Raw genomic sequence first — 10,730 nt, 5'->3', positions numbered from 1 at the left:
TCCCATAATTTCCCTTTTTGTTAGTTATCTTGTCTAACTCTCTGTCACCAGTTCCGCATCACCCAATAAAAATCATGTGCACTGTGGGATCCTTGAGATCTGGTACTTACCAAGAGTTAGACTCAACTACACAAAAGATTATTTTCATTACTCTTTTTTCCATCATTATTTTCTCAATCCAACAATTCCAGCCAATTTCCATGACATAATATAATTATGCCTTTCCAATATCCTATATATCTCACAACAATGTAACCATTTAAAACATCACTAATCTATATATAATTATGCCAACATTGTTCAAATAGTTAACAACACGTAAACACCCAACATGAAGAACATTTATATAATATCAAGAACATCCATCAAATTATAATAACACGCATAATTAGCTCACGAAATTTAATTAAATCAATCTTTGTAAAAGGCCCCCTAAGAAACCCCTACCTCGATTCCAAAGTTAACTCCAAGTTAAAAAAAACACCCACAAGCTACATACGGGCCCTAACTCCTCTTGAGAATTTTATCACTACTCTCTCTCTCTACGGTTTTTTTTTTTTCTCTTTGCATGAACTTTCATGCAAGGTTAGGTACTTTTCAAAAACAAAGGAAAAATGTCCTATTTATAGTAATACTTAGGGAAGAACCAATTAGTTCTAATTGGCGGGGAGGTGATGACCACATGAGAATCTTGGGCTCCAAGATTAGGATAATTATTACTAGCTAGATTGCCAACACCCCATGCTAAAATAGAGCTTAGTCACCTAGGTATAATGACACTTGTGTGTTTGTAAAAAGATTTAGATAAGAACTAGACTATTGAACTTAGCCATTCAAGTAACAATAAAGCTGTCTAACTCAAATCATATACTTATTATAATATTACTATTTTTAATAACTAATAAGAAAAATTTCTTGAAAATATAACACGTATAATATATATAACTGTATATGTTATAAACTAAATATGTACCAAAATTTTTAATTTCCCAAAATATATATATATATTTTTAAAAATACGGGGTTTCACCACATAGAAAAACACCCCTACATCCACATAGAGATCCAAGGAACCCTTGCCGCCATCCCCAATTCGTCAGAGTGAAGGAAAAAGCCAAAACCCGTCGAAGACAATAGCCAAACAAGACCCACCTCCCTTTGAATATGACACCAAGGCAGAGATGAGACAAGGAAAATAAGGGGACGTGAGGGCATAAGCCGTAATCGTGAGCTACCAGGCAAAAGAGATCAACCCAGCCCCAACGTAAATCCTGAAACAAACCAGAGGAATAAAAGGAGACACAGGGGAAAGCAACCAGAAGGACCGAAGAGAGAGACAAATCGACGCCAACTGAGACAGCAACAGGATGACAAGGGAGGAAGACGACGACAACAGGCGCTGTCAAAGCAAGGAGGAAGACGATGGCGGACTGTGGGGAAACCCTAATGTTGACGCACGTCTCTCCTCGCGTAGCGACAGAGCGACCTGAAAATTCCATTTAAATAAAGACGCAAGTATTACTGTTGTTGTATGTGTGGTGTTATTTTAAGTGATATTTTGAAGAGCTTTATAAAATTGTTGTGTAAACTATATATTGTCTGTTAGGAGTGAAATCATTTATTATACGGTACTTTTTATTTTATTAAGTTTTCGATGTGGAATTCGTGTATTTTTCAACAGTATGGTGAAACAAAAAAGGGCTTCTTAGATCTAGGTCCACAACGATTAGCTATCATTGGGTTTAGTCCTCGCGGTTTTAGTTTTAGATGCAGGTCCTTTTACATTTATTACTTTTTTGTTGTGTCAATTTTACCCTTTGAGGTAAATAAGGAAAACACATTGAAAATCTAAATTTAATACATTATTTCCTTGTAATTGAATTCCATAATTTAAATTTTGAATTCTTTCCTTCATAATATTCCTAATATATGGACAAAATACAATTTAATCAATACAAAGTAAAGACCCACAAATTATACCAATACAAGCACCCACATTAAATTATATACCTGACATACAAGTAAATAGTGTTATTATTAGTAACGAAAAATACTTAGTGATAAATCATGTTACCTATAAGTTAGGAACATAAATTAGAAAACTACCTATATCTCCGGTACATAAAAAAGATAAATGGTAAATCGTATGTTACCTATAACTTAGATTCATAAACAAAAAGGCAAAAAAGTGTGGTACCTATATCTCATGTATGTCAAAACACAAGTCAATTAATAACTTTTTTTTTGTTAAAGGAATATGTTACCTATAATTTAGATATATATATGAAGAAAAATGTATTACGTACCTATGTCTCCGGTATACTATACATAAAAGAACAACTAAAAAGAACAAAATAACTGAACCTGATTAAAAGTTGAGCATATATTCAACATAAAATAATAATAATAAGATTACCTCATTAAGAGTTGTTGGATGAGGAAAGAAATATAATATTGGCTAATTATCTCATTAAGGTAAGTAATCGAAGATAATGGGCAAGGATAAATTGGATAAGGAAAGAAATATAATATTGGCTAATTATCTCATTAAGGTAAGTAATCTAAGATAATGGGCAATATTGGAACAAAAAATGATTTTAAATATATAAAATAAAAAGATTACATCAGACAATATTCAAAAAGGAATGTAATCCTATGTGGCACAAAAGTCAAAGGACTTGTATCAAAGTCACCAAATCCGAGGATTAAACCCAACTTCTAGATGAGAATTTGGATCTATATCAACTTTTCTAAACAAAAAACGCCACACATATATAGTTTCTCTCGTTACTGCCGACGTTACGGCCGATGTTTCTATATGCTACAATTGTATTTGAGTTCAAATAATTTTGTTTTAATTGACCGAAAAAAACATTCACATAAATACGTTGAGACTAAGTTATTTACTCTTTATATTAATCTTAATTTAAGAAAAATGTGAGGATTTTTGAGTTAAATAAAAATAGATGATGTGGTGGGGACTCAAATTTAGTTGTTGTTAAGCATTATTGATAACAAATATCCCATAAATCACACCGCACAATCAAATCCCGCCACCTACAGCTACTACCGACCTCACCCGATGTCACCCTCCCGCCACGTAAGTTCAAGGACTATTTCTCCTAAAAACACTTAAAATTATTTATAAATATTTGTGTTTTTATTTAGGAGATTTTGACATTAGGCTAGGCTTCACATTAGTATTGTCTCATTAAATTTGCGCGCAATTAGAATTAACGTTTTTCAAAGACTCCCGTGAAGAGCGGCTTCTCTGCTCACATGATCACATTCACACACATCGCCGCCTTCCTTCAATGCACTTTACAATTCACAACACTACAAGCCAGCCCAGACAAACCCACCGAAATCGTCTCCCCATCTCGATTCTCACCCACCTCGACCCGAATCTTCAAATTCAACCCAATTTTAAACGTAAATCATACAGCCCAATCAGATCCCGCCACGTACATCACAAGAAAGCCCCGTGGCCACTGCCTACCTCACCCGATCCTCACCCCTCCCACACCAAACAAATCGGATCGAGCTTTGTTTCAACTTTCCGAATCGGACCCCACACAAACAAACTCTCCCCTCTTCGTCCTTCTTCCTTATTCACCACACTCCACCTTCACGTAAAAGCCAGCTCAGCTGCCTCCCTCTAAACCCCCACTTCCACCTTCATCTTCATTTTCTCTTCATCCAAACACACACTTTTTCAACCCAAAAAAAAAAAAATTAATAATAATAATCTCCTTCTCTCCTTCCATTTTCCATTTTTTTTGTTTCTGGGTATTTAATTTTCATGCACGTAAGTAAGAAAGCAGTAATTCATGGATGCAGAAAAACCCAGCATACTGGGTAGCTCCATCAAACCCACATGGGCATCTCTGCTCCTCCTCTTCACCGTCATGCTTGTCCTTTCCTACCAAACATTCTCAACCATGGCGGGTCTTCCCACATGGGTCGGGTCGGTTTGGCCCGCCGCAGGATCCCATACCCGTTCGGATCATCACCCGAGCACCTGTTCCGGGTTCTTCGGGGGCGTCCCCAAGAGGAAGGTGGTGATGTCGATCGAGGCCTTTGGCGGGGTCGGCGACGGGGCCACCTCCAACACCGAAGCGTTTCGGAGGGCGATTCTCCACATGCAGCGTTTCGGGGAGAGTGGTGGGGCTCAGTTGAACGTTCCTAAGGGGAGATGGTTGACGGGCAGTTTTAACCTCACCAGTAATTTCACGCTTTTTCTTGAAGAGGGCGCTGTAATTCTGGGCTCCCAGGTGAATAAAATAATCTATCTATTCTATTTTCTTTATTTTATTCAATACTTTTTTCTTGTTTGTTTGTTTGTTTTCCCTATAAAATGATTAATTTTCGTTAAGGTTTAGGAAATGGTTTTCTTGTTTGTTTGGTTGTTTGTAAAGACGGGTAGCATATGTGGGTTAGGCCGGCCGGCCACGGGTGTGCCCTCTTCTGCACACAAGTTCGAATTCCCTTCCTATAAATTAGGTTAATTTACAGTAAGATTATAACTTTAGGGTAAGTTATTTAAAGGTTTATTTTTTAATTCTGGGTTGAAATGGGTAAAATTGAAACTCAATCCTATATGAAAACAACCCAAGAAAGTAAGCAAAACAGAAAATTACTGTGGAGATGGTGTTTTACTTTTCTTTGTTTGCTGTTGTAATGATGGCATAGATTAGGAGACTCATTACAAATGGAGGTCACAGTTATCATGTTCATATTACTTTTGAAGCATCTTCTATTAACAAAGGGATTGAGAAAGTTCACGGGTGCCTAGAGGGACCACCCCACCCACCCAAAAATGTTTAATTCAAGTTCAACGGCATGATTCTCTTCCCTATATAATATATTGCCTCTTTTGTACTTTCTTTTGTTTTTCTGGGGTTCTGCCTTGTTTTGTTACTTTCTTCATCTTTCAGGCAAATGAGATGATTTGATTTTTGCCCTTTTATTTATAGGATCCGAAGCAATGGCCTATTATTGAGCCATTGCCTTCTTATGGAAGAGGAAGAGAGAGGTTAGGAGGAAGACATATAAGCCTTATTCATGGGGATGGTCTTACAAATGTTGTCATTACAGGTACCAAAATTATTCATTTTCTTCCCCATGGCTTTTGCTTTCTCCCCTTTTAAGTCATCAATGGTAATCAAAATGAAGTTGAGAATGATGGATATCAAATAAGTGCATATATAGTGACTGAGACCAAAAAAGTACATTTATTTAATGAATGATTAACCAATAACCAGAGCATATTATATTCTTTGAATGTGATTTAAACCTGCCTTTTATTATTCTTTAAATGGGCACATGATATTCACATGCAGTGGTCTCTCCATGTCCCTGATCTAGAAGACTGAATTGTCATACCAATTTTCAGATTTATTAGAATGAACCAACTAGTGCCACCAGTCTTTAATTTAAAATTTGATGGATTATCTAAATATGGTGGACATAAAACCACCATCAAGGCGGTATTTTCAGATTTTTTAATTTTTAATTTTAATTTTTTGGTGGTGCCACTAATAGGTGTCCAAAATCTTTTGTGATGTCTTTTATACATAAAAAATTTGTGAACTATACCTAAGATACTCTTGTTAAGTTTGTTATCTTTCTGGAGGCATTGAGTCAATAATTATTTGGGGCCTTTCAGGTAATAACGGGACAATTGACGGGCAGGGGAAAATGTGGTGGGAACTATGGTGGAACAGAACACTGGAGCATACCAGAGGTCACCTGCTTGAGCTAATGAACTCTCAAAACATTCTCATCTCTAACCTCACTTTCCTCAATTCTCCTTTTTGGACCATCCATCCTGTTTACTGCAGGTGCACTGCTTTTTCCTGATATATATGTTCTTTCTTTTTGTTTTTTGGAGGGTACATGTTTGCATATCAATTGAAGTTAATGCTAATTCGTAATGTAGTTGGAGCTTAAAACAGTGAGATTTCATTATAGTCAGGAAAAAACGATTAGGATTGTTGTTTTGTGTTTGTTTTCGCCGTCTTCAAATGATCCAGCTACTTTCTAATCTATTTTCTCTCTGATTTGGAAAATTATAATAAAGCAGCTCATGATGGAAGATGAAAAAAGGGGCTCGTTTGCATTGCATTTTAGATCCTTTTTATTTTTAATTAAGGGTTGATAAACTATCTTCCCATCTAATGTCAGAGGCATACTTTGAGCCCAATTTCATTTATCTTCGTTCTATGCGTAAAAAAATAAAAATTAATCGTCCGCTCATAGTTCTGTGTTTGTTTCAGTAACGTTGTTATCAAGGACATGACGATCTTGGCTCCTCTGAATGCTCCTAATACTGATGGCATAGACCCGGGTATGCTCCTCTTCTGTCAATTTAACATAACATCTGTTCATCTAAATTAGTAGTTTGAGAAGTTAATCAAGTATATTTTATGTGTATTTAACTTTGTCTATGAATCTTGATTCTATCACACAAAATGATTTATCTAAACTAATCAAAGAAGTTAGCGTAAAGAAATTTATTTGTTTTGCAAATTTAATTTTGTATGTTATGTTTCAGATTCGAGCACTAATGTGTGCATTGAGGACTGTTACATTGAGAGTGGCGACGATCTTGTAGCAGTGAAAAGTGGTTGGGATCACTATGGAATCAAAATGGCTCGTCCAAGCTCAAACATCATAGTAAGAAGAGTTCATGGCACCACTCCAACTTGCTCTGGAGTGGGAATAGGTAGTGAGATGTCTGGTGGGATTTCAAATGTGACCATTGAGGATTTGCATGTTTGGGACTCTGCAGCTGGGGTGCGCATAAAAACGGACAAAGGTAGAGGGGGCTACATAGCAAATATTAGTATAAGTAACATACTGATGGAAAGGGTGAAGGTACCCATAAGGTTTAGTAGAGGGGCCAATGACCACCCAGACAAAGGATGGGATCCCAAAGCTGTTCCCCAAGTAAAGGGAATTTTTATTAGCAACGTGTTCAGTTTGAATTCAACAAAAGCCCCAGAATTGAAGGGCATTGAGGGTGCTTCATTTGAAAGGATATGCTTTAAGAATGTCACAGTACTTGGTCTTGCTCCATCTGCAGCGTGGCATTGTGAATTTGTTTCAGGTTTTGCCAATGAGGTGTTTCCAGCTGCATGTCCTCAGTTGCAGGATGTGGACGCTTTTTGACTGGTGTCTGCAACGTTGAGCGGCTGTGGATGCCTTTAGTTTGTGTTTTTTGGGAAATATGAGGCCCAAGTTTTGAGGTTGGACTTCGATTACTCTTCCACAGTTGGGTGTTCTTTTGGAATCGAACACAAACCATATTACGGGAACAGGCATGATCAGCTAAGGCTTGGCTTTGCAAGTGAGATATGTAGCTGGTGTTCAAGGAGATCTTCTATGACTGCTGTCTGGTGACCTATTCAATTTGCACAATGATGAATTTTTCTTGTGTATTGGATCCATTGTGCACAAGTCTGTTTGGTGATCACCAGAATCTACTGAATGGGTTACCTTATTTCGGGCACTAATTATTTTCATCAAGACTACTTGTTTATTTCAAACAGTTCATTGCCGTGGTGCTACACATACATACTCAGAAAGTACACAGATTATAGTAACCCTCAAAGCCGGAGTGATGAAGCTGAACTTGTATAGAATTGATACACAACAAGTGTAACATTTTTTCTGAACTTATATATTTCATTTCATTCATTGATGAATTTATGTTACGGATCGACAAGATAACTTCTTGTATATTTTAGTTCACGGCTAAATTGAAGATGCCATCTGACTTAGCTGAGTTGTTGTTCATCTTTCAACCAGAAATAGGAAACGGAACAGAAGAGAATACTTATGGATTAAATCACAAGATACAGATGAAAGGATTGAAGCTTTTGAATTAAGAAGAAATTTAGCTACATACATGTTGAGGGTTGCTGAGGAAATTAAGAGATTGGAACCATTTATTTTCTCTTGTTTACCATTTCCAGAATACATTGGAACCACACTTGAACTTGTCCTTGCCTTCGCATTCCAAACTCAGATCTTCAGAGATAAATGGTACTTTCTGCATCCGCCAAATTAATCAAATTAAACAAAACTCAAAGAGAAAATGTAAACTCAACCCAACACCCACTCGAGCTTTGTACCTTTTGCTTGGCAAGATCTTGGCAGCCTGTAAAGTTCTCAGGGAACTTGCATGTCCCAAATTGAACTGTGAATGCTCTTGCAAAGTTTGCACCACTTGTTGCTAGCCTCTTCTTGTCATTCAGTTCCTAAAAGTACAAACAATATACCCCAAAAGTCAATCACTACAATCAAGCATAAGCTTAATTTATGATTAATTTTTTAAAAAAAGAAAATATATAAATTAATTTAATTAATTAATAAGCTACCTTGTTGGCTTTGCTCTTTTCTAGGTAATCATCAATGACCCCAGCATTGGCAAAGGAATTGGAGGCAGCAACAGAAGCTGATGTGAAAGCAGTGGCTGCTAGGAAGAGCAGAGCTGCCCTTCTTCCTTCACTCTTTTGAGAATCAGCAGAAACTCTAGTCTGTTGAGCTCTGATTGCAGGCACCACTTTCTGACCAGCTGCCGCCACAACAGAAGAAGGCATCTTTGCATTGAGTTCAGACATTGCAGTGCCAGAGATGGCATAGTTGCATGCCAACACACTAGAGTTAATCATGGCTGCCATTTCTTCTTCTTCTCACTAATAAGACTTGTACTTGGAGAAAATTTCACAATCTGAAATCAAAGGCTTGTACAAGAACAGAAGAAAGTGGTAGGTATTGTGAGAGGGGTTTGTAATTTTGGGGTTATGGATATTTGATAAGGAGCGATTGTGGTGGGAGTGTGGATAAGGTGAGATTGCCTCACTCCTATTGGCAAACTTTCCACTTCATGCTACTGGTTTGGGACATTGGAGTTAATTTGTGTGGCGGCCTTGTGTTTTGGTCCCACTTAAGAATCCAAACTTGTGCTCTGTTGGCAGTTGTGTTGTGTTTAATTCTCTGGTAATAAAACACCGAGGAAGAAGTAATTAGACAAGTTTTTTCATGGAAAGAAGGTGGGAAATCATAAAATTGTTGAAGCCAAAAATTGGGTCAATGAGATAGGACCCAAAAACACACACAAACACACCAAGAACACGGGCAATAAATCGTGGTTCATCTAAATGGGTTACGTCCATGTTGAGTTGTATGCTTATTTTCACTATAGTAAACGGTTGTTATATTGTACATAGGCTTGAGAGCCTATGAGAAAGTAAAATGAGAGTGAATAATGACTTCGGTTACAAATGAAGTAAGTGTTAAAGTGAAAAACCGGTACTTAGGGGTGGGCAACGGAACCGAAAACAGCAAAAATCGAACCAAGCTGGAAAAAACCAAAAAATACCATGTTGACTAAAAAAGTCAAAATCGAGACAAAATCGATTTCGGTTTATATCAAGAAAAAAGCAATTCAAACTAAACCGGACCGACTTCATGACAACCAAACTCTCCTTCCAACCATAATGACAACCCAAATCTCCTTCCAACCATTATAGTAGCCCAACTCCAAAGCCCATTTTCCAAAACTACCCAACAACATCCCAATTCCCCAAAACCTTAGGGCATGTTTACTAATCAGGAATCAGGTTAAGTAGGAATCAGAGTAACTAGGAATCGGAGTTAATCATTCCAATTAAGTTGTTTACTAACTGTCAGGAATCAAATTGAAAATAAAACGGATTCCTATTAAAACCGTTTACCATTGTGAGGAATCGAAATCAAAACCAGTTTGACTACCAAAATGCCTTTGCAAAACAAATGACAAAGTTGTGTTATCTAAAAATAAACCAAATTTTTTTAAAAAAACTAAGGGTAAATTTCACTTTACTACTCGGAAGTTTCCTGAAATTTAGACTTTACTACACAAAGTTTTTTTGGCCTCAGTCTCATGCCTAAACTTTAATTTTACTACCACTTTCATACTTTCGTTAGTTTGACTGTCACGTTTTTCATTAAATGATGATGTGATATTCATAGCTTCATGTTGACCCACTAAAAAAAAAACTTTGCAACCATATTATAGAAATGTCATAATTTTCGTACGGTTGAAAATAAATGGAGAAGAATTGTTAAGCTTAAAGAAGAGAGAAGAAAGAGACCAACTTGAATAAGAGAATTAAAGCATAAAATAATGGGAGATAAAGAGTTTGGAATCTGAAAAGGATGAAGATGAAGAATTGTGGGAAAGGGTGTTGGGAGGCATAATGATGATAAAAGTCCTTTATGTTTTTAATTTTTTTTCCCTAAAATACTGCTTTAAAAATTATTTTCCTAAAAAAATTGGCATTAAAAATTAAAAATTGAGTTTATTGTGTAGTAGAATGTTGTCCATTGTTGGATAAAATCTAACGGTAGTTGCCCAAGAAATCAGGAGAACGGGATTGATATATTAATTAGATTTACTTTTTATTTATATTTATTTTATTAGTCCAAGTGGCACAAGATGTGTGAGTACAGGTAGAGTTATGAATGCACGTCATCGTTTAATGGAAAGTCAAACTAACGGAGGTATGAAAGTGGTAGCAAAATCAAAGTTCGTGTATGAGACTTAAACGAAAAAATCTTCGTGTAGTAAAGTTTGAATTTCGGGAAACTTCCGGGCACTAAAGTGAAATTTACCCAAAAATTAATAATAAACCAACTATAAAAAAAAAGTAATAATAATAATAATTAAAAAAGTGCTTATA

The 10,730-nt window shown here is 36.4% G+C and overlaps 2 protein-coding genes across 2 annotated transcripts; one reads left to right on the top strand and one right to left on the bottom strand.

Moving 5' to 3' along the window:
- Nucleotides 1-3,246: 3,246 nt before the first annotated feature.
- On the top strand, nucleotides 3,247-7,711 carry LOC110761045 (Pectin lyase-like superfamily protein). Its single transcript, XM_021963417.2, is given in 6 exon segments — nucleotides 3,247-4,274; nucleotides 4,977-5,097; nucleotides 5,669-5,843; nucleotides 6,279-6,349; nucleotides 6,557-7,167; nucleotides 7,169-7,711. Coding segments are annotated over 6 exon segments (1,446 nt in total). The 5' UTR covers nucleotides 3,247-3,830; the 3' UTR covers nucleotides 7,193-7,711.
- A 118-nt stretch (nucleotides 7,712-7,829) lies between these two features.
- PSAN (photosystem I reaction center subunit PSI-N, chloroplast, putative / PSI-N, putative (PSAN)) lies at nucleotides 7,830-8,850 on the bottom strand. The gene is made up of 3 exons (XM_021963418.2): nucleotides 8,385-8,850; nucleotides 8,139-8,264; nucleotides 7,830-8,056 (listed from the first exon to the last, which is right to left on the bottom strand). Exons 1-3 carry the CDS (start codon nucleotides 8,685-8,687, stop codon nucleotides 7,967-7,969), a joined length of 519 nt encoding a protein of 172 aa, XP_021819110.1. The 5' UTR covers nucleotides 8,688-8,850; the 3' UTR covers nucleotides 7,830-7,966.
- Between the last annotated feature and the right edge of the window lie 1,880 nt (nucleotides 8,851-10,730).

This window comes from Prunus avium, chromosome 4 (assembly GCF_965620075.1).
Source record: "Prunus avium chromosome 4, drPruAviu1.hap1.1, whole genome shotgun sequence".
In the NCBI taxonomy this organism is placed as follows: domain Eukaryota; kingdom Viridiplantae; phylum Streptophyta; class Magnoliopsida; order Rosales; family Rosaceae; genus Prunus; species Prunus avium.
Note: the sequence above shows the minus strand (reverse complement) of the source record. Positions and strands in the feature narration are given on the sequence as shown.